This window comes from Pristis pectinata, chromosome 8, assembly GCF_009764475.1.
Source record: "Pristis pectinata isolate sPriPec2 chromosome 8, sPriPec2.1.pri, whole genome shotgun sequence".
In the NCBI taxonomy this organism is placed as follows: Eukaryota; Metazoa; Chordata; class Chondrichthyes; order Rhinopristiformes; family Pristidae; genus Pristis; species Pristis pectinata.
Window position 1 is genome coordinate 73830764 of NC_067412.1, and position 24622 is coordinate 73855385.

Consider the following 24622-nt stretch of genomic DNA (forward strand, 5'->3'; position numbering starts at 1 on the left):
GTCCTGAATGAAGAGGAGGCTCTGTCGGCGGCCAGCTGTCGTAGCCATCAGCGGCGGCTGGCCCTGGCGTTTCCCTGAAACTCGCAGGGTGGGCGGCATCGACGGGCCTCCGCACCCCACCTCTGATGGTAGAAGCACAGCTGGTCACCCGTGTCGTCGTCTGCGTTCCTGGGGCGTGGCTGCTCGGTTGCTGGGGCCGGCCAAGGCAGGCGTAGGGCTCGCGGCCTGGTGATTTGACTGACGGACGAACCGCTCTCGTGCTTGGCCCTCCACAGGACATCTGCCCGGGCGGCCACCTCATGGGGGTTGCTGAAGTCGGCGTCAGCTAACAACAAGTGGATGTCATCGGGGAGCTGTTCGAGGAAGGCCTGTTCAAACATCAGGCATGGCTTGTGTCCCTCGGCCAATGCCAGCATCTCATTCATTAGGGCGGATGGGGATCTGTCCCCCAGGCCATCCAGATGAAGCAGGCGGGCGGCGCGCTCACGACGGGAGAGGCCGAAGGTCCGGATCAAAAGGTCTTTGAAAGCCGGGTACTTATCTTCCTCCGGAGGCGACTGGATGAAGTCTCCAACCTGGGCAGCTGTCTCTTGGTCCAGAGAGCTAACCACATGGTAGTACTTCGTGGAGTCGGAGGTGATCTGCCGAAGGTGGAATTGCGCTTCGGCCTGGTCAAACCAGACGCTGGGCCGAAGTGTCCAAAAGGTGGGCAGCTTGAGGGCCACTGCGTTGGCTGCTGCGCTGTCATCCATTTCGCGGCTCCAAAAGCCGTTTGGACCGTCGGGGTCACCAATGTAGCGGTTGCTACCGCGGAATAAAACAAGACTCACTCGGAGGATTGCCAAACAGAACTGGTTTATTTTCCCGCCTTGCGCGGGCCCTTTAAGGGAGAAAACTCCCGCCCAAAAAACCGGCAATGACGTAAGTCCTACGTCATCAGGACTTTCCCGCGCGCGGGTTCTCCCCGTCGCTCGGAAAGACGAGGCCCGCCGCCATCTTGGGCCTCATCGCTCCGACACCGCGCGACCCGACTGCCGAGCCGGTTCGCCCGACTAGACGGTGAGTCGCCACAATTTGACAAATTCTTCTGTAAAAATGCTGCTCAATGTGCTGAGTACTTAAGTGCTTACATTCGGGTCAATAATTTGCCCAGACTTTGACTCGTGTCTTTAATGATGACATTAATTGCCTTTTCGAAGTTAGTGTAAATAATATCCATGTATCCAATTAAGATAAACTAAGTATGAATAAACTGAAAAACGTTATTTATACAGCACGGTAACAGGCCCTTCTGGCCCAACGAGCCTGCGCTGCCCAATTACACCCATGTTAACCTACTAACCCGTACGTCTTTGGAATGTGGGAGGAAACCAGAGCATCTGGAGGAAACCCACGCAGTCACAAGGAGAACATACAAACTCCTTACAGACAGCGGCGGGAATTGAACCCTGATTGCTATCGCAGTAATAGCGTTACGCTAACTGCTATGCTACTGTGCCGCTCATTTAGGGCGTATATTTAGATTTTTTTAGATTTGTACAATTATGATCTGTACAAATTCAAAAATGTACTTAATTTATGTTATTTGGAGACTGGTAATTTCTCCAATTCCCTGGTTTCAGGTTACCTTCATTTTAAAAAATTTTCCTCCTTTTATTTTTCTGAAATGATGTCAACATGTGATTTTTAAAGGAACAGTTAATGAATGAATGTAACTTTAGAAATTCATATCAAGGCTTATTATTCTTTGTGTACTATTATGCTTTTTACAATTAATATCACATTTATTTTTGCACATACTCAAGCCTTTCAATATTAGCTTCCTTGGCATGTTTGGTAAGCTACAAGCCCTTGCTTCATTAATACTGAATCAAAATAATTTGACATGTCCACTATTATCTTGTTTTCATTTACAAGTTATTAATGGTTTTTATCTAAGTATTGTTTTGTCATCTTTTGTTCTTTGTACCTCAAATAATACAGTACCTAACAACTAGGTGAGTTATATATTGCCCTTGCTGTGTTCATTGTACACTGTTGGCCTTTAGGAGTTTAAACTGATTCTGCACTGTTAACTTTATTTTTACTAACTAACCTATTGTTAGTATGCTCATTAATGAATTATCCCAGTTTACTGGGGAAATCTCATATCATGTTAAAGTCATCCTTAATCTTAAACCCTTGTAGCTATTTTGCATGTTTCTCCATTAAAGCTTAAAATTAAATGCAGTCAAATTACTATCACAATTTGGTAAATGAAAATACACTGTTGGGCTGCTAACTGCAACTTGCTCTTGTTTATTATTAAATTTAATATGTTTGACTGCTTTGATTCTTGGACATTATTGGAAACTAATGAACACAATGGAAATCCAGTTAATGTTTTATCTCAATCTACTTGCAAGTTTAAAATACTCCATTCAAACCACTTTGCATTAGTATGTTATATTTTCACAGCTGTCAGCAGAGCTCAATGCAAAGTTCCTAATTTTGTGTTGAATTCTATTCATCTGATGTATTATCAAGTAATTTTATCTTTAATCAACAATATTAACAACTGAAAATAGCACCAAGAACAGAATTTGGCAGACGGAGTAGGAATGTAAATAACCCTACATTCTGGCAATGTTTAAAGCAAATGTTATTTCATTTTGGTCTCAAATGTCTGAGCTCAGTTTCATATTTGTGGTTCAGTACCAGTTTTTTCTGATAATACCTACGAAGCAATGTGAACCACATATTAAGAGTCAAGCTGTAAATCCATATTGTTGAATAACTTCTGGATGACTGTATAAACGTTTAAGGTACATGCAACCTCTTTTCATACATTGTACGAATGTATATGCTCCGGCACTATTTATTGTATCCAGTGCTCCTAGTGCGGCCTTCTACATTGGTGAGACCGGATGCAGACTAGGTGACGACTCCGCTGAGCACCTGCACTCCTTCTGCCAGGGCTGTCCAGTTGAGATCTCCTGTTGCCAGACATTTTAATTCACCTCCCCATTCCCACACCTACGTGTGTCCTCTACTGCCAAGATGAGGCTAAACACAAACTAGAGAAACAGCACCTTATATTCCACCCGGGTAGTCGACAACCCGGTGGCACGAACACCAACTTCCAGTAAACTGCTCCCCCTCTGTCCCTTTTCTCTCTCCTCCTGATCTACACTGTCTCTTCCTCCTCCTCCACCCACTCCATCTGCCTTCCCCACCCCCTCTACCTTCCTCTCCCATTAGATTTCATTATCTTCAGCCCTTCAGTCACTTCCACCTGTCACCTCCCAACTTCTGGTGCTATTCTCACCCCTTCCCCCATCTGCCTATCACCTCCTTCTCATGGATCTACCTATCGCCTACCAGGTCTTGCCCCACACCTTCACCTTTTTATATTTGGCAATCTCTCCTCTATCTCAGTCCAGACAAAGGGTCTCAACTCAAAGTGTTGACTGTCCATTTTCCTACACAGATGCTGTCTGACCCACTGAGTTCCTCCAGCTTGTGTGTTCTAGTATTCCAGGTTCCTGCATCTGCAGTCTCCTTTGTACTTGTCAGAAGTCTTTCACAATATAAATTAACCCTTTCAGCATCATCTTTCCATATAAGCAAATAATCTACATTTACGGTTTGCATCCTTACTCTTAATTTACTATTAATGCCTTTTAATGTTGTACAATTCTTAATCAATGTTGTTTCAGAACAATCTGTAAAAAAAAATTCAGCAAGATTTCTGTATCAATTAGCAATCAAAGAATGCTGCTGCACACAAACCAGTCCTTTCCGCCCACCTCACCCACGCTGACCATGATGCCTATCTACTCTCATCCCATTTGCCTGCATTACACCTGAATCGCTCTACACCTTTCCTATCCAAGTGTTTGTCCAAATGCCTTTGAAACATAATTGTATTTACCTGCACCAGTGGCTCATTCCAGATAAGAAAACCTACCCTGCAGGGTAATTCCAAAACTCCGTAACTGTGCATAATTGCATTTACAAGGTTCCTGGATATAATGGGGGGAAAATAGATACTGGAAATCCAAAATAACACTAAATTTTGGAAACAACAGAGCAGGAGGCATCTGTAGAAAGAGAAATTGAGCTAAACGTTTCATGTTGAAGCCCCTTCACCAGAGGTTCTGATAAATAGAAGATGATCTGAAGGGGTTTCAACCTGAAATGTTGTTTCTCTTTCTACAGTTGCTGCCCGACCTGCTGAGAACAAATATGTTTAAATATTCTGCTTCCATCCGCCTTACCAAGAAGTATTTGGTTTAATCGGTGCAACAAACAAGGTGCTGGAGGAACTCAGTGGGTTGAGCAGCATGTGGAAGGAAAGAAATTGTCGACGTTTCGGGTCGAAACCCTACAGCAGGACTTGCTTTTTTTTGAAAGAACCTTTAACTGGGTTTGATGGAAAAAACAGATTCATTAACCTATTGAGACACGACACCAGATGCAGGGTGTCGACTGTTCATTTCCCTCCACAGATGCTGCCCGCCCAGCTGAGTTCCTCCAACACTTTGTGTGTTGCTCCAGTTAATCTATTGTTGCTTCTGAAATCTCAGTACTCCTCTCAATTGCAGGTCTAAACTTCATCCAAGATTTACAGCCCGCCCTACTGCAATCATTCATTTCAAAAGCCATAAATTATTTTTTCCCAAAACCACGAAAACGCTTTATAAAGCGTCGATTATTTCCTGTTATTTAGTTTATAAACCATCCAACAACCATCTCCATCACAACATGGCCCCCACCGAAGCGAACGTTCTGGACCTTTCCACAGAACCCACACCTTTGTTGCGCATGCGGCCCCCGCATCGTCGCATTGCTGCCGCGCAGCACTATAAGCGCGGTGAAGCAGCGAGGAGTGAGACGGCACCTTCACACTTCAATAACCCGGCCCTTCCGCGAAAAGGTTACGGGTTTTGAAATAAATTAAAACGTCCCCGGGATAAAGACTGACGTTTCATGGATTCTCAAAGGAGAACACGAATCCCACCAGACGAGAAATAGAAGTTTGAGTATTGGTATTATAGTGGCGGGGTTATTGTTTCGTGAGTTTGGGGACTTTTTGCTGTGAAAATAGTGCGGACGAAGCGTTCTTATTCCGGCCGCCATTTGTACGCGGGGTGACGGTGGATTTCCAGCCGCGGCGGGTTGGTGTTACCGGCAATGTGGAGTTAGGAGCAGAAACGGTGGCCAAGAATCGGGTGAATCGTGTTCGCGAGCCCCTTCGTGACGGAGTGTGGGGGGAGGGAAAGCAAAGATTATCTTGCAGTCGCTGGGCTCTCGGCCTGAGGCGTAACCTCTGATCGATCGGGAGAGGGAGAGGGAGAGGGAGTGGAGGGGGAAGCGGCCCCGGAGTGGAAGCGGCCCCGGAGTGGAAGCGGCCCCGGAGTGGAAGCGGCCCCGGAGTGGAAGCGGCCCCGGAGTGGAAGCGGCCCCGGAGTGGAAGCGGCCTGGAGCGAGTTCAACCACCAACAGGAAGATGGCGGCGTCGGTTGGCGGTGTGGCCGACAGCACAGGTGAGGGAGCCCAGAGGGCCTCATTGGAATAAAGTTGCCTTCCTCTGAGTGACCCGGCATGTAGTTGCCGATCACTATAAAATAATCTTAAATCAGGGCTACATTGCATTGGGGGGATAGAAACTGTAGTTATTAATCTGGATAACCTTTAAGGAAGTGGGTATAGCTTTTGTGAACGTGGAAACTACTTGGAAAAAGTTGATCTCGTTCCCTATCTCATTTAGAAGAGTATTAGCGTGTAACTAAACGTAGATGGTACAAATCCAGGTGAGACAGCAATGAAATCTGTGGGCTGGTGAATAAGGTGAGGTGGTAGGTTTCATAAAACTGCAGGGACACAGCCCAGTTCAAACATATTTGTTGATTTACTGTTTTGAAAATTGTTTTACAGGGTTAGGTCATTGTATGAACCATAAACGTTTTTGATCAACGTTTTAATTGGGAGGTGGGAAAAAATGGATTGGGTGAGAAATGCTTTTCTTAAGGGCTCATGCTGGAGTTTTGGATATTGCTGTTGGACGTTGCCACTTGGCTCTGAGCTTGCTCTGCATTCAATAAGATTGTGACTGATCTGGTTGTAACTTTAACTCTGCAATCCTGCTTACCCTCAGTTTTCTTTCAGCTCCTTGTTTATCATGAATCTGTATACTCCATAAAAATATTCAGTCTATGTTATGAATGCTCTTTAGAGGAAGTGTGCCCTAAAACCTTCAGACCTTCTAAGAGAAATTTGCAGCAGAACTCCTAGAATACTGCATTTTCTTCGTTATGTACTTCATTACAGAAATTTTGGCAGTGATGGGATGAAGGTGTTATCTTTTAAGTTGAACTGGTTAGGAATTGAGGCAACAAAAAAATGAGGGCTTTAGATGGTAGATGGAGGTCTGCAATTTTTAGCAATGACAGAGATAAATGATTTGGGAACTCATCATTAATTCAAATGTTTCTTTAAGGTTGTGAGTGAATGTTTAATTCTAACTGTCGGTATTTAGCCCCAGACAGTTGTTTTGGGGGTTTGTGGGAGTAGGTTGAGGTACAAAAAACAAATGCATTTTATGGCAGGAACCAGATAATGCATTGGTCATCCCAGTAGTGGGAAAAGAAACTATTGTGTTTTTTCTAAGGCTGGAGAAGAAAAAAACTTAAACCACTTCTTTCCAGCTGGATGGTAGGATGGTTTGAGGAGAATGATATGGTTAAATATATCAATGTTCCTCTTGGAAAAGGAAACAAATGGCTTGTTTGTGCAGTAATTTTGAGTTGTTGCAGATACTTGCTCAGGATTAATTTCTCACTCTGCTGTGCATGGTATGTGAAATATTGTCCCAATTGAACACAGTCACTGTGATGCTTTGATATGTGGTCTAATCCCCTTAACCAGGCATTGAGTTATATCTTGCATTGATGTAGGATCTTGATTATTGCACTTTAACATAACTAACCTAATTCTACTTTTTGTTTAATTACACCATAGTTTTTCCTAATTGATTCTTATCTATGTGAAAGCCTGATTCTTTCAAAGACCATTGTCATGTTTTCTTGGAATCTGTTTAATTTGAATATGCTAGGACTTTTTGAAGTGAGTCATTTCCTGGACGTGAATACCATTTGCTGTATCAAGGACCAAGACTGAATATGCTTTCACGTGGTTTGACTGATCCTTAAAAGGATGGACTAAGTGCAGAAATAAGGGGATTTCTTTGCCTTAAAGTAACCTAGCCACTAAAAACTCAGCTAGATTTGTGGTGTGGAATTTCCCTTTGATATAAGTTAGTATTACATGAGTTCAGAAGAGAATTTTGTGATGATAGTAAATTCATCAGGTTAATATAATTCTTAGATTCTTTAAATTGTGTAGCGCAAAAATATTATTTGGCTATTCATATGAATTATGATTATAATATGATTTATAGTAGCTAAATATTGAACTTTCTAAGATCCCATGAATTTTAATCTTCTAAAAATTATTCTGTATATATTTTCAAAGAAATTATTTAGCAGTTATTGTGGCTTAATATTTTAAAAATTCAGTGCTAACTCAGTTGTTAAGGGAGATCATTTCTATCTCCTCTTCCATCCTGGGTTTTACAGTCAGAATATTGCACAAAGAAGTTAAATTCTCATCGGTTCACTGATTCTTTGTTGTTTACCTCTTGAAGACTGCACCTGGGTAGCCGCATCACCTCTGTGTGAACATCAAATTGTGTTAGTTTACTCACGGTGAATGCTAATGATTTTGTGTCATAACAATTGCTTATTGCAGGTTGAAGTATTTCTTACTTTGGAGTGGGTTGTCCTGGCAACACCTAATAAATCTTACTATGGCCTTGAGTCTTAAGACTTCTAATTAAAATAACACCTAGGCTTCTGTACAGCTTGTATGCCCCGAGTAGACCAATTCTCCCATTGGTTTTAGTTCTGGGGATTTCTCAGCCGAGTTTTTAATGGGAACCTTGTTTTGCCTCATGTTGCATTTTCCCCAATGTGTTCAACCAAATTGTTAATAACAATTGTGTAGTGTATTGGTCCTACCACTGATTCTTAGGGACATTACAAGGAACTGATCTCCACACTGCTAATGCCAAGAACAAAAATGAGAGTGAAACCAATTTCTTCATTTTGCATTTGGCCATTAGAATGGTTGCACGTTGAAGGAGGACGCTCACCCATTGGAGTCTGTACTTGCTTTACGCAATAGCAGTTATTGACTTTTTCTGTAGTCCTCAATTCCTTTTGAAAACTGTATCAGGTCCCTTTTTGTATGCTATTGTACCACTGCCAGTATATTCTGTACCCTAACAGCTTGCCCTCTTTAGTCAAAAAAAGTGATAATTTTTTAAAAATATTGCCTTTATTTATCTCCCCTTGTTTGCCAGTGGAAACAGTTTTTCTAGCTACTATAAAGCTTCCAGAATTCAACTTTGCAAAATACCACCCAGGAGAAGTAGTATTCCCTTGAAATCCTCAACCATTTCTGCAGTCGACCAGAAACATTATGTTTTTGATAACTTTTGGTTTTTAATCTTAGGACATACTATCACTTGAATTCAAATATCAAACATTACATTGTGAAGTATCCTTGTTTGTCAAATTTGTTTGGAGTCCTCAATTTATGATTATAGGTCTTGTAGTCTAAATTACATTATTACCATAGTAATATAGGCAGTTTCAGAAGAGTTGAATTGAGTGACCTTGACGAATGAGAATGCAGATGTTAATCACTAGAACAAGTTTATCAGGAGTAAAATTTATAGTATAACATTGGAGACCCGGCCTGAATCACAGCAGAGAAGCTGGGTGTTTGCATTACACAATGTACATGGCCAATATAGTTTCAATTCTGGCTTAAAATGGCAGGGTACACTTTTTAAGACTGAGTTATTCAAAACATAAGCTTCAAAACATTTAAATTTTAAACAAATGGAGTGGAAATTTTCTGACATTTGTACTTAAAGCATTCTTGGCAGAATGCAGTGAAGCTGGGCAGTATAAATCAGATGCTGGTTTTGGGTGTTAACTACCTTTTTTAACTATGTCTTAAAGTTTTATTCCTATTATTTTATCTTAAAGTTCCTTTTTATTTCTCAGATGTGCTCAATTTTATGATAGCTGAATTTGGTGAACATTTATTGTCGTCCATTGCTATCTGTTTTATATGGAGTCTACTTGTAATTGTTAATTTTTTAAAAATTATCTTGCCCTCAAGATCCTTCAAGGATACAGTTTTATGGGTAGTGGAAGTTCCCTGCTCTCGTTCAGGTTCTCTAAATCCACACTGAATAGCATTGAGATAGCAGCTATGGATAGTTTTTCAACAGGATTTATCCTGGGTTTTTTTTTGTACACATTTACAGCAGATTTCACAATGATTAGGACTAAATTCCCAAGCTCATGTTTTGCTTCGTGCTGTTAAGGTGGGAAAAGTGCTGAGTGCAATTGAGATACTTAGTTTTCCCCAAATTGATTTTCGATAGCAGGGAACCTTGGGATCTGTCTGAGTGTTTTGGTGCTATAATCAACTTTTTAACCATTTAGGCTTCCCATTTATCTTTTGCACAGCTATGTTCTTTGATCTCCTGGAGGAGGTGAGCACTAAGTAGCAGTTCAAAATATTTTTCTGATCAATTTGAGAGCAACTTCTGAAAACTCACTTAATATTTAATCTAAAAAGAAATCATGGCTCTAATCCCTTTTTTCAATTACTTTTACTTTTCCACTTTTTGGGCAAGGCCAGCATTTATCAACTTTGAATGGGTAGTGGAGGATCACTTTGATCTATTGTCGTTCTTCAGGCAGTTCTATTGGGGGGAGAGTTCCAGCATTTGGAAACATACCCAGCACCTTTTCCATATTGTCAGGTTAATCCCAGCTTTTTAGTTTCTGGTGTAACTTGGTGTCCTGACAGCTTTACTCTGTTAATGTTGTTGTTTAAATTGCTGTTTGATACCATGGAACCATACAGCACAAAACAGGCCCTTCGGCCCACTGTGTTGTGCCGTCCATCAGACCACCCTCACACTACCTCACCCCTTCCTCCCGCATATCCCTCTATCTCACGTTCCTCCATATGCCTATCCAACAAGCTCTTGAACCTGTTCAATGTATCTGCCTCCACCACCACCCCAGGCAGTGCATTCCATGCACCAACCACTCTTTGGGTGAAAAACCTCCCTCTGATATCTCCCCTGAACCTTCCACCCATAACCTTAAAGCCATGACCTCTCGTCTTGAGCATTGGTGCCCTGGGAAGGAGGCGCTGACTGTCTACTCTATCTATTCCTCTCAATATTTTATATACCTCTATCATGTCTCCTCTCATCCTCCTCCTTTCCAGTGAATAAAGCCCTAGCACCTTAAGCCTCTCCTCATATTCAATATTCTCCAATCCAGGCAGCATCCTGGTAAATCTCCTCTGCACCCTCTCCAATGCCTCCACATCCTTCCTATAATGAGGCGACCAGAACTGAACACAGTACTCCAAGTGTGGCCTAACTAGAGTTTTGTAAAGCTGCATCATAACCTCGCGGCTCTTAAACTCAATCCCGCGATTTATGAAAGCCAACATCCCATTGGCCTTCTTAACTGCTCTTTCCACCTATGAGGCAACTTTCAATGAACTGTGAATATGAACCCCCAGATCCCTCTGCTCCTCCACACTGCCAAGTACCTTGCCGTTTACCCTGTACTCGGCCCTGGAGTTTGTCCTTCCAAAGTGTACCACCTCACATTTCTCCGGATTGAACTCCATCTGCCACTTGTCAGCCCAGCTCTGCACCCCATCAATATCCCTCTGTAAGCTCCAACGGCTATCCACAACACCGCCTATCTTAGTGTCGTCCGCAAACTTACTAACCCAGCCCTCCACCCCCTCATCTAAGTCATCTATAAATATCACAAAAAGTAGAGGTCCCAGAACGGATCCCTGCGGGACACCATTAGTCACTGCCTTCCAATCCGAGGGCACTCCTTCCACCACAACCCTCTGCTTTCTACATGCAAGCCAATTCCTAATCCACACAGCCAAGCTTCCTTGGATCCCTTGGCCTCTGACCTTCTGGAGAATCCTACCATGAGGAACCTTATCAAATGCCTTACTAAAATCCATGTAAACCACATCCACCACACTGCCCTCATCAATCTTCCTGGTCACCTCCTCAAAGAACTCTATATCAGGCTTGTGAGGCAAGATCTTCTCTTCACAAAGCCATGCTGGCTGTCCCTAATCAGTCCATGATTCTCAAGGTGTTCATAAATCCTATCCCTTAGAATCCTTTCTAACAGCTTACCCACCACAGACGTGAGACTCACCGGTCTATAATTCCCTGGCCTATCCCTATTACCTTTTTTGAACAAGGGGACCACATTCGCAACCCTCCAATCCTCTGGCACCACCCCCATAGACAACGAGGACTCAAAGATCCTTACCAGCGGTTCAGCAATCTCCTCCCTAGCCTCTCGAAGCAGCCTGGGGAAAATCCCGTCAGGCCCCGGAGATTTATCTGTCTTGATATTATTTAACAACTTCAACACATCCTCTCTTGATATCAACAACCTCGAGAACATTACCCCTACCAGCACTCCCTTCCGCATCATCAAGACCCCTCTCCCTGGTGAATACCGAAGAGAAGTACTCATTCAGAACTTCTCCCACTTCCGCCGCCTCCAGGCAAATTCTCCCACCTTTGTCCTTAATCGGACCTACCTTCACCCTAGCCATCCTCCTACCCTTCTCGTACTTGAAAAAGGCCTTGGGATTTTCCTTAACCCTACTAGCCAAAGCCTTTTCGTGTCCCCTTCTAGCTCTCCTCAGCCCTTTCTTAAGTTCCTTCCTCGCTACCCTATATTCCTCACGGGCCCTGTCTGAACCTTGCTGCTTATACCTCACGTATGCTACCACCTTCTCCCTAACAAGTCGTTCCACCTCTCTCGTCACCCACGGTTCCTTCACCCTGCCATTCCTTCTCTGCCTCACCGGGACATATTTATCCCTAACATCCTGCATAAGATCCCTGAATATCGACCACATCCCCATGGTACATTTTCCTTCAAAAAGGACATCCCAATTTACACTCCCAAGTTCTCTCCTTATAGCCTCGTAGTTAGCTCTTCCCCAATTGAAAAACCTCTTGTCCTCTCTGCACCTGTCCCTGTCCATGACAATTTTAAAGGTTATGGAGCAATGGTCACTGTCCCCCAAATGCTCACCCACCAATAGATCCTTCACCTGTCCCGGTTCATTTCCTAAAACTAGATCTAACATGGCGTTCCCTCTAGTCGGCCTGTCAACATACTGCGTCAGGAATCCCTCCTGGACACACTTAACAAATTCCGTCCCATCCAAACCTTTGGCACTAAGCAGGTTCCAGTCTATATTTGGGAAGTTGAAGTCTCCCATTATAACAACCCTGTTATTTCTGCTTCTCTCCAAACACTGCCTGCCAATCTGCTCCTCTATATCTCTACTGCTACCGGGGGGCCTATAGAATACTCCTAGTAGAGTAACTGCTCCTTTCTTGTTCCTTAACTCCACCCATACAGACTCTAGAGATGATCCTTCTACAACATCCATCTTTTCCACAGCCGTAACAGTGTCCCTGACCAGTATCGCCACCCCTCCACCTCTTCTCCCCCCCTTCCCTATCCCTCTTAAAACACCGAAAACCAGGAATATTCAATATCCACTCCTCTCCTGACGTCAGCCACGTCTCAGTAATAGCCACGATATCATAGTCCCCCATACTTATCCAAGCCCTCAGTTCATCCCCCTTATTCCTGACACTTCTTGCATTTAAGTAAACACACTTCAGTCCATCTACCTTACTACTTTTACAGCCTGTATTCTTCTCCTTCCCCAAAGCCTCTCTACCTGTTTGATCTAACTTTTCCCCATTCCCTTCTTCCTCTGACCTATTCCTCTGGTTCCCTTCCCCCTCACAAACTAGTTTAAACCCTCCTGTACCACCCTAGCAAATCTCGCCGCAAGGATATTGGCCCCCTTCTGGTTCGGGTGTAACCCGTCTTCTCTGTACAGGTCCCACCTTCCCTTGAAGAGATCCCAATGATCCAGAAATCTAAAACCCTCCATCCTGCACCAACTTCTCAGCCACACATTTATCTGCCACCACCTCCTATTCCTACCTTCACTATCAAGTGGCACTGGCAGCAATCCCGAGATTGCTACCCTTGAGGTCCTGTTCCTCAATTTTCTGCCTAGTTCCTTGAACTCGCTCTTCAGGACCTCATCCCCCTTCCTACCTATGTCATTGGTGCCAATATGGACCACAACTTCTGGCTGCTCTCCCTCCCACTTAAGAATTCTGTGGACCCGATCAGTGACATTCCGGACCCTGGCACCTGATAGGCAACATACCATCCGGGATTCATGCTCACTGCCACAGAACCTCCTGTCTGTTTCCCTGACTATCGAGTCCCCTATCACTACCGCATGTCTCTTTCCCACCCCTCCCTTCTGAGCAGCAGTACCAGTCCCAGTGCCAGAGACCTGGTAACTGCAGCTAGGCCCCTGCAGGTCATCCCCCTCAACAGCTTCCAAGGCAGAAAACTTGTTACTGAGGGGAACAGCCTCTGGCGCGCTCTGTCCTGTCTGCCTGCCTGACTTCTTCTTCCTCTTCCCTCCCTTGACAGTCACCATTCTATCTGCCTGCTGAATGTCAGATGTAGCTACCCTAAGGGGGGTGACTGTCACCTGATGCACCGTGTCTACATAACTCCCTCCCTCCCTTATGCTGCGCAGTGTTTGTAGCTGCGACTCCAGCTCATCAACTCTGAGCCGAAGTTCGTCCAGCCTCAAGCACTTACTGCAGATGTGGCCATCTTGGACCGCAGCAAGGTCCACGAGTTCCCACATCAAACAGCTGCAGCACACCACCATGTCCTCCATCTGACTACCTTTTTTTTCCCTAGTTAGTCCCACCTACAAATCTATAATGACCAAAAGGTAAACCTTGCCTTTACCTACTTACCAGCTACTTACCCTCCTTGCCCCTTCACGCCAAAGCCCCTTGAGCCAAAGCCCAGAACACTCTGCTCCCACTCACTCCGCTGCCCGCTCTCTAGGCTGTTTGCTTTTTAAGCTGCCCGCGCCGCGCCTGCGCAGTCCAGCCCCCACTCGACTACTTAAAAAACTTATTTAAAAATCTAAATCTTACACTAAAAACCCTAACAAAAACTAACCCTTACACCCAAAAACCCTAATAAAAGTGATAAACAGAGAAAACACTTAGCTGCTCCGAGGTCCTCCGAACCGAAGCCCGAGTTGTATCCATTGCTAATGATTGTTGACATAGTAACAATTTTTTTCAATCTTCTGGAGACACAAGAGACTGCAGATGCTGGAATCTGAAACAACAAGCAATGTGCTGGAGGACCCAACACGTCAACAATTTTCCTCCCACAGATGCTGCATGACCCACTGCGTTCCTCCAGCACATTGTTGCTTTATAATCCTCTGACTTGTTTCATATGCATTTAACTTTTCCATCCCACAATAAAGTGTTAATTTTAAAGCCAGCACTGTCTTGCTTGTTTTCCTTTGGTTTTGCTTGTCATTATAGAAGTAACAAAATATGTGCTTTCATTTCAGGACTGGCAGAGTTGGCACATCGTGAATACCAAGCAGGAGATTTTGAGGCAGCAGAGAGGCACTGTATGCAGCTTTGGAGACAGGAGCCTGACAATACTGGAGTGTTGCTGCTTCTCTCTTCCATTCATTTCCAGTGTCGCAGACTGGACAGGTAATTTGCTGAATGTATATCCATTTCATAAACCCTTCAGGGCTTTTTCAATTTGGAATGTAGCACAAAATTCTGTAACAAGTATCACTTCTAATGTAGTCAGAGTAAGATCAGCTATTTTGCCCTTATAGGTTAAACTTATTGAGGTCAATGACAAACACAGGAACTGCATGTAATTCGAGGGGTTGGGAAAATGTGGGTGTGATTACAAAAAGACCTTGTTCTATCAGGAATTCTTTTTATTTTAGGTCTGCTCATTTTAGCACTCTGGCTATTAAACAGAACCCCATGTTGGCTGAGGCTTACTCCAACTTGGGGAATGTCTATAAAGAGCGTGGCCAACTTCAGGAGGCTATTGAGCATTATCGACATGCTCTCCGGCTAAAACCAGACTTCATCGATGGATACATCAATCTGGCAGCAGCATTGGTTGCAGCAGGTGACATGGAGGGAGCTGTACAAGCCTATGTATCTGCTTTGCAGTACAATCCTGTAAGTTAGCACATGCCTTTGGTCATGTTGTAACTTAATCACATTTATTTCAGTTTATCATGCAAGTGTAGTAAACTGCCACATTAGAATGATACATCAGCAATAAACAAATTTTATTCTAGGTAGGATAAGAACATAATAAAACAGGAGCGGGACAATTGGCCCCTCAAACTGGCATTCAAGAAAATGGCTGGTACCATATTGGCCTCACTGCTTTCCCACAATTTCATGATACTCATTGACTCTCTTGTATTTAAATTTCTGTCATTCTCCACTCTGATTAGAATTTTCTAACCCAGACACTGAATATAAATGTTCTCTGAGGGAAGAAATTCCTCCTGAACCTATTACCCAACTAGGGCAAGCACCTCCACATCTACCCGATCAGTTCCCCTCAGAATCAATAACATTTTGTTCTCATGCTCCTAAACTCTTCTGTTTTGGGCTCAGTCTGTCTTCAAATAACCCCTTCATTCCAGGAATCAACGTAGTGAACCTTCTGTGTACTGCATCCACACCAAGCCTACCTATCTATTTATATTAAGACCAAAATTGTGCATTAGCTGAGGTGCAGCCTCACCTGCGCCCTGTGAAGTTGCATCGATGTTTTCCTATGCCTTTTAATGAAGGCCATCCTTGATTGTTTGCTATATCTACAGGCTTTTTGTTGATCATGTCCTGGAATACACCCCCTGCACCTGATCCCTTTGCACCATAACATTTTGTAAATGGTGTGCTGTTTTATGTAACCTTGCATTTTCCCAAATTATACTGCACCTTCAACTTTGAGCCCACTCACTTGTACCTTTGCACATTTTGTCTTCCTCAGAGCTTGTACCACTAGCAAATTTGGTTACAGTACACCAGGTCTTTTCATCCAAGTCACCAACACTGATCCCTAGTAGCTGATTATCAACCTGAAAATCACCCATTTAGCCACGTGACTGTCCATGCCAATGTTGTGCCCACCCCATGTGCTATTCTGCAGTAACCTTGTAAATGGCATCTTCATTAAAGGCCTTCTAGAAATCCAAATACACATCCTGGTTCCACTTTTTTTTTCCAATCCTGTTTGTAACATTCTTAATGAACTCCAACAAATTTTTCATACCCTATACCCTTTAATTAAACCTTGTTGATTCTGTTTGATTGTCTTATGATTTTCTAAATATCTGCTATTACTGCAGTGGACTCCCATTGTTTTCCAATGATGCATGTTGATTAATTGGCCTGTACTTTCTATCTTTGTCTCTTTTTTTTGAATAGTGGTTACATTTACAGTTTCTCAATCCTCTGGGACCTCTTTAGAATTCAAGGTTTTTTGATGTACTTTTGCACTTACTGATGGAAGTTGAACACAGCTACTTGGCTGGTAATCTTCCCTCTTGTCCATTTTGAAGTAATTGATTTTTAATCCATTAGTTAGAAATGTGGGATTTTGCACCCACCTCCATAACAATGTGGTTCTCAGCAGTTAACTATGTCCTTTGAGTGCAAGCCCAAAATTATACTCGCATTTGACAGATAAGTAAAAGATAGAAGTTAAATCGAGTCTTTCTGTTTCCTCAGTGGCACTCATATAGGTAGTTCTGCTCCAATGTGTTTCCATAATGTGACTTGGATATAACATGATTAATGAATTAGGGAACACTATTCATATTGCACAGGTTTAATTGGTCATGATGTGATTTCGATTGGGAACGAGAAAATCACTTAAGTTACTTGGAAAATGACAAGCGGAAAGAACAGCTCTTTGTGGAGGGAGGGGGCTAGGGGGACTCTATTTCAATGTAACCTCGTACAATAATAGGACACCATTGTCTCTTAACACAGGCTGCTGGTTTCACCACAGGAGGCCACTGGAAATTAACAAGCAGTTGCTTCCATTGACAATTATGCAAGGATACTTCATTAAACAATGTAACATACTTCCATATTTTTAGCTTGTAATGACAGGATCAACTAATAGCTATTAAAAACAACTTATTTTCAAAAAACTTGCAGGGCAGAATAACTTTGCTATTGTGAGTCTGAAACTCTCTAGCCCTACCCCTTTTTCCCCATTGATGCACTTTATTTCATCGTGTGATTTTCTGTAATGCAAGGTTTCTCAGGAATGCAACTGTCATGTTATAGCAGAAGTACCTGTACTGCCTTCCAGTAGGAATTGGCTCAAATGATTATGAAAAGATGGCATGTACTATGAAAATAAAAAAACACGTGTTGAAAATCTGAATTAATAAACAAAGAAATGCTAGGATCACTTAGCAGCTTGGGTAGCTTCTGTGGAAGAAGAAACAGTTAATGTTCTGGCTTGAAGATTGTCAAAGGTTGATAAGGGGTCTTCAATCTGAAATGTTCAAAGAGAAGAAAGATTAGTTGAAGTTGAAGGCGGAAGAGAGGTTTGTGGATGGAATGAGGCTGGGTTTGGGAATGAGAATGAGGTTGTTGTAGGGCTGTATTATAGAGGCCATCCAGTTGATGGGTTAAGCCATAATTAGTTGAGAATACAAACAAAGGAGCATGAAAAGTTGCAAAATGCAGGTGTGACCTGGAGTTCAGGCTGGGCTAATGGAGTGAGGGAAAACTGAGCCAATCCTACAGATACAGACTGCGAAAACAAGTTGTATGAAATTGTAGAATTTGATACGGAGTCCGGAAAGCTGCAGTGTGGATGATGAGGGTTGTTCCTCAAGCTTGCATGGAGCTCTATTATAATAGTGCAGGAGGCTACAGATAAAATATGGAGTGGGAAAGCCTGTTTCCATTATTCTCTATTCCCCTATTAGTCAAATATCTTTTTCTCAGACTTGAATACATTCAGTGACTTGCACACAGCTCTCTGGAAGAGAGAATTCCTGAGTTTAATGACATAGAGTCTTCAATGGGTAGCTAACTATTCTGAAACTCAATTTCCTATTGAACAGGACATCCTTTCTCCAAATCAAATACAGGAATCAAAAACATTAAAGTGGGGAAAATGGCTGTTGTCTTTAGTCCTCTCAAGATGTGTAACGGTTCCTCATAGTAAAATCCACAACTGTATTTCAAGCTTAGTATATAAAATGCTGGAAACCATTTGAACTTGGGAGAAAGTGACTCATGGAAGAAAGCAAGTCTTGAGGAGGGCCTTCGTTGTGTCTTTGGCACAACATGGTAGGCCGAAGGGCCTGTTTTGTGCTGTATGGTTCTAGGAGGTGACAAAGGTGACTAAAAGTGAGAGTAGAAGTAATATTTTTGATGTTAGTTCATTTCCATGGAATTTAGCAAGTTAGTACTGAAAATTACTTCACAATGTTAGAAATTGGGGATCTGGCTATGCTGATTTTTAAAATACAGTTTCTGTTCTAAAGTTGTGATGTTCATTTGTTATTTGTCACTGTTTATACGATATATAAAACTACTTTCATTCTAATAATTTCCTGTAGCCAGTGGGTATGAATGCGTTGTCTTCATTGGAAGAGAATGTGATTACAGCATTTGCAGAATCAGTTCTGAACATTGAACTTTTCATAGGTAATTGAGCAAAATTGACAGGAAGTTGACCGGTTGCAAGACTTAAATGCATTGAATAGAAAAATATTGATGTAAGCCTTTCATTGATTTGAGATAGCAAGTCAATGAATTTGAGCAGAGCAAAGAATACTTACAATTTAGTTAATGACTTTAATTCAGTTCATGTTATCCACGTGTACATAACCCAACTGTTAGAAAATGAGCAGTGCCATGGCAATCTGCTAAACTATTTCTCCTTTTTAGTGGAGCAGTGGGATTCTGGAGGAAGCTAAATTGATGTGTTGCAGTTCTATAATGTGGTAATTTGGTCCAACCTAGTTCAAATAATTTATTCAAAAAATATGAAACCATTACCATAATACAGGATATTTTGATTTTAAAAGTGTTTGTGCGCATGTGTCTCAACTAAATGATACTCAGAGTGAAGGTTCTGGGTGCAATTGTGCTTGGACATTTTGTCAGCAAATTGGTTGAATGGCAGAGGAAGATTGGGATATAATAAAAGACCATTTGATTTGGGTGTGTTTTTGAAGAAACATTAGTTAAAGGTGGTTTGGGTAGTCATTTCCATGAATCATGAATGTCTGTTGCTATTCTCTTGCAGGATTTGTATTGTGTTCGTAGTGACCTAGGGAATCTCCTTAAAGCCCTTGGTCGCTTAGAAGAAGCTAAGGTAAGTGTTATTGTTGCTATTTGGACCATATTGTGAAGATAAACTTCCACACGATTCATGATAGCAATACATTATCCTGACTGGTTAGATGTATCGACTGGATAGTAATCAAGGAAAATGATTAGATATACACTTTAGCACCAGAGATGACTAGAACATTCTGACTGAACAAGTGTAGGAAGAAAATAAGACTCCCCTGGCTAACTGAAGACACTTCCTGAAAAAAAAAGATTGGCTGAAATGGTCTGACTTGGTGTAGACTGTTTCATCCTATTTTTGGTTCTGTCTCTGTTACTGAGACAGATGTCATCTACTTCATTGTATCCTCCCCTGGTGCAGACCATCAATGTGAATGGGAAGAAAGGCTGCATTAGCGCTTCCTGAAGTTGCCAATCGAGTCCCCAGATTTTGAGTTTCATGGTTTGTTTATCCTTTGCTGCTGGTTTGGTCTTGAGAAGTGAACCGATGTACCAGATTTGCTCAGTTAATAAGGTGGCTTCTAGCAGTTGAATTTTTTTCTGATATGGTTTAGTTGTGGGTTCAAAGTGGTGTTAATCACCCATGTTTCAAAGTCTCATTGTTAATGTATGTGTATACAGATATGTAAATTTTATCTATATGTATGTGTGTATACATACATAATTGTAACCTTTTTGGAGCGTTAAAAGCCACCTTATGAAAAGCCACTGAGGGGCAAAGAATGGGAGGAGAAAGGGACCTTGTCCAGAGTCCCTCGACCTGTCATTCTGAGTCCCGCGCGCTTGCAAAGTGGAGTGTCTGCGCAGCGTAGCTGTCCATTTGACTTTGTGTATGTGTGCTTATGGGGGGGATGAGGGAGGGTGGGTGTACAGAGGGTGAAAGATTATTGGGGTAAAGAGAATTTCAGCCCACAGGCCGTTGAATGGAGAGCTAACATTCAGTGCATTCCACTGCAGCTTCAATCTGTATAAAGTGAGACTGCGCTTGCTCCTGGATGCTGACTTCTTTATTTCAGCGGTGGAAGGTGATAGTTAGCAGTTTTGTACGATGAAATATAAAATGAGATTTAATTTCAAGGTCTGATCGGTACATTTAAAAGACAAAACCAGCAGATTCACAGAGTAGCTGGGTTCTAAATTAGAATTAACTGTTGTAATGTATGAAGGCCCTTTCTTCCTTGAATCTGAGGCTGTCTGGCACATAAAGGGGTCTACACACAACCCACCTGGACCCTCCTGTCTCGGTGTGTTTACAATTTGGTTAGGCAAAATTTATTTACGGTCTTTAAAGGGAAGAGGTGAAACCACTTTTTTTTTAATTTGTTGTATTTTTGTTGGGTGACCAGAAATTATCTGACTCTATCATGTTTCATGAAGTTGGTGCTGTGATAATGTCATTATCAGATGCAGTTGTATATTGCAGCACTTCGCATGCATAAACTGAATCTGAATACTTGGACTACATTTGAGTATAAATGTGAAATTGCATCTGTTTCTTTTCTTTCAGAAGATTGCATTTTAGAACAAATCCAGGAATATGTTGTTGGATTCTTTACTAACTATTTTGTCTTTCTTATTTGTCTTTTTCGTTTTCATGATTGATATTATACATAGAAGGTTTCAGGCGGGTGAAAGCTCTCCCCTGTAGGTGCCTCGCTGACCGGAGCTCGAGGCCTGGATCTAGGGGTGACACCGTCTGCTCTTCCCACCATCGACTACCTTGAAAATGAGATGAAATAATGGTAACGGGTTTGTAGCACTGCCACAAACAATTTGCCTCCATGCCTGAGTTCTTCTGTCTCGTGGCTTCCAAAAAGTGTCTAAATAATTAAGTATTTTATATTTACTTTTATAAAATGGGAAAAAATTGTAATTTGGAAGAAAGAATTTTCAACTTGATACATGTTTTTAAAGTAGCCACTGTCTTAGAGAAAACTAGTTTAAAAAGTAAAATTGGCAATAGCTCTACAAAAGTACCAGTAATGCTTCTAACTACTGATTTTGTTAATTTCTTTCCTCTTTGTTTGGTTTGCAGCGTTCTGCTCTACTGATCATGCGCTGTGAGCCTGCAGTGACGCATAGGCTGCGCGGCGATGCGCCTGCGTGCGCTAGCGTTATTTCAGTGGATGGCTGGTTGAGAGTTTACCTTAGATAGTTCTGAATGAGATGTCCAGGTTGTCCTTGGCCCCAGTTAATCCTGATGAGAATCAATAGAATCATGTCTGCAGCGTGGCCTTGAACAGCTGCCAAAATGAAGTGGTGTACTTTTGTTTTAATTTTCTATTTCTTCTATGAGCTAGCTCAAGTTTTATTTTAGTGTTCTTGAAATGGTAATGTTTAGTTTTAATATTTGGATTTCATGTTGATTTATTTATTCTTGGGTTCAATAAAATTGGAGTTGTGCAGTCCACTCGCAGCCTGGGCAAGTTAGCACCTGTATCTCTCGTGATTCCTTTGTTGCTGTGCTGGAGGTAAGAGGTGCTGCGGACTACCTATGGTAAAATCTCAGTTGGCTATTTACCTTTCTGCAGTTTTGCGCATGCGCATGCGGTGCGCTGCATTTTCTTTTTTTAATTAATTATTTTTCCAAATCTGCGCCTGCGAACTGCTGGTGTCGCCGCTGCAACTTGTTGCAGAGCCGTGCATGGCGCATTGGCAAGAGCGCTTTGCATTACAGGGACCTTTTATCCTCATCCTGCACTGTCATTTGAGGTTGTGGACTTCATTTTACAGATACTGGCAAAGCCTTTGTTTTAGCTACCTTAGACTTTAATATTAATGTGTGCAATCTAAACCATTTAAAATCCTTGGTAAAATGAATAGTACTTTCAGTAAAGTTTAGATTGGTTAAAGTGCTAGAATTTGTAAAAGATAATATCTTCTCAAAAACAGTGCATAAATTTATTGGGTGCAACAGTGCTGAAATTAGGCAGTTAAGTTTCAGGATTAATTTCTGTAGGCGACTGTGCAGAAGCTTTATCTTAAACTATCTGATTGCGGAAGAAGTTGAAGTGGAAGAACCATGTATTACTCAACACTACATAACTGAAAAATGGCTGGCTGTATGTGGGTTGAGGTTTTTTTTGCGCATGCTCTCATGGGGCCAGTGAGCGAATTCAGCGCTAGCCTTTGCTGCAGGTTCACTTTTGTCTGGTTTAAGGATGAACGCTAATAAAGTTGTTTTCCCTCTTTTCAATCTTTGTTACAAATCTCCCGTCCCATCTTTCTGGTCCCCCCTCCCCACCCTTACCCTTGTTTCAATTAAACTAATTAAGGCTTGTTACCTGAAAGCGATTGAAACTCAGCCCAACTTCGCTGTTGCCTGGAGTAATCTTGGGTGTGTGTTTAATGCCCAGGGAGAAATCTGGCTAGCTATACACCACTTTGAAAAGGTAAGTGATTACCCTTTGCCATACCATTCTTCAGTCTTCCCTCAGAGAAGAAGCTGTTAGGAACTCTTGTTCACACATTTTGAGCTGCTTGCATTGCACTGAAAGATGAGTACAGATGGGTAGGTCAGTTTGATCACATAGGTTGTCTTCTGGTAGAGACTCCTCGTATCAGTTTTTTTACTATTGAATGGTAACTTTGGCAACTGTCACGCATCTAGAAAGTGTGATTAAAATTTGTATTTTGCAAAATTCTTATAATTGGGGGAGCATTGGACAGTTGGGTTATCTTCAGTAAGAATACCTGTCCCTTCTATTCTTCTCTGCTCAGTGATTAAATTAGTATTTATTTATGGTAGCATCTTGTGAAGCTCTGTACGAGAAACTTGAGATCAAACTTTAGAGACATTGAGGCTGATGATCAGCTGTATTTAAGAGCATCTTAAAATGGTATAGTGGTGTGGGTTTAGGGAGGGAATTTCAAAGTTAACAGCTGGCTCACTAAAGGTACAGCTGGCAGTCATATCTTTAAGTTTGGGGAAGATTGAGAGTCCAGAATTGGAAGAATACTGATGGGACTGTAGAAGTTCAGAGCTATGGAAGGATTTGAAAATAATCATGAGAATAGTAAAATCTGAGGCATTGCTTAATTTGCAGTCCACATCGATGATTTTCCAGTTTGGGTTTTTGGGGGGTGGGGGGGGGGGGGGGAGGGGTGTGTGGTGAAACTGCACTGAAGTTCAAGTTTATTGTTATAGGCATACATGCACAGGGTATAGGTGCCATGAAAATTAGTTTTTTTGCAGGAGCAGCACAGTACATTACAGGATGAGGACAAACAAAGGTTAACATAAACTTAAATTAACATAAATTATACGTAACTTACACGTGTGCAAAGTAAACAACAAAATAAACAAAACGACACTAGTGCAAGATAGAGAGGGGGTAAAAAAATAAAGTCCAGGGTAGTGTTAGGTTACTGATTTATTGAAAGAAGAATTAAAGAGGACTTAAAGTAACAAATGTTCCATGCATTTCCCATGAAGAGGTGGGCGTAGGCATTTGGATTTGAGTAACGTCATCTTGTATCTGGAGTAGGTGAGTCAAGTTAGACAAGCAAAAAAAAGACAAATTTGCAGATCAAGCAGCATCTTTGGAGAGAGAGAAACAGTATTTTGAGTTGATGGTTTTTCATCAGAATGGGGAATAGTGGAGAGTTAATAGGTTTATGATGTTGAGAAAAGTGTTTGGGTGTGCAAAGGGTGTATGGAATGGGGATTATCGTGCAAAGCAGAAGAGATTAAATGACTAAAACTGCAAGTTTGGTTGTCTCTGGTTGAAAAGGAAGGAGGCAGAAGGGTAGTTTTGTTCCTATTTCTTCCATTGGAACGTGCTGTGAGAAGCTATAGTGTTGGAACTGGGGAAGTATACTAATGTCCCAAAAAGCATGATGCTTTGATGTGCTTGCTGATATGATTTGTATTGGAAGTGTTTGAAGTTGAACCTTGTGTGTGGAAGATGAGTGAAGTGAAATCTTATCCTGGTTCTGGGAAAGAGAAAGGTGAGCAGAAATGCAGGAAATGGGTAAAGATGCTGTCACCTGTGGTGGTGGGTAATCTTCTGAAGGGAATAAAAGACTATCTGAACACTGGTACAGAAAGTGTTGTCATGAGATTAGATCAGATAGAGATGCAGAGAATAGAATTGCCTTTCTGGAAGGAAGTGCTTCGGAGCTTGTTCCTTGCCTTTTGAATACTAGGTAAGCATTGTTCCCAAAGGAGTAAAGGCAAAT

At 42.1% G+C, this 24622-nt stretch overlaps 1 protein-coding gene across 2 annotated transcripts in view; it reads left to right on the top strand.

Moving 5' to 3' along the window:
- Positions 1 to 5408: 5408 nt before the first annotated feature.
- Positions 5409 to 24622, top strand: part of LOC127573105 (UDP-N-acetylglucosamine--peptide N-acetylglucosaminyltransferase 110 kDa subunit) — a 62736-nt gene continuing 43522 nt past the window's right edge. The window contains exons 1-5 of one of the 2 annotated variants that reach the window (XM_052020984.1): positions 5409 to 5528; positions 14632 to 14782; positions 15031 to 15274; positions 19395 to 19463; positions 22717 to 22833. In XM_052020984.1, the coding sequence (XP_051876944.1) occupies positions 5492 to 5528; positions 14632 to 14782; positions 15031 to 15274; positions 19395 to 19463; positions 22717 to 22833 (618 nt within the window). In that variant the 5' untranslated portion in view covers positions 5409 to 5491. Of the gene's footprint in view, positions 5529 to 14631; positions 14783 to 15030; positions 15275 to 19394; positions 19464 to 20336; positions 21184 to 22716; positions 22834 to 24622 lie in introns of those variants that run through there. The other variant, XM_052020985.1, reaches the window with a different exon arrangement.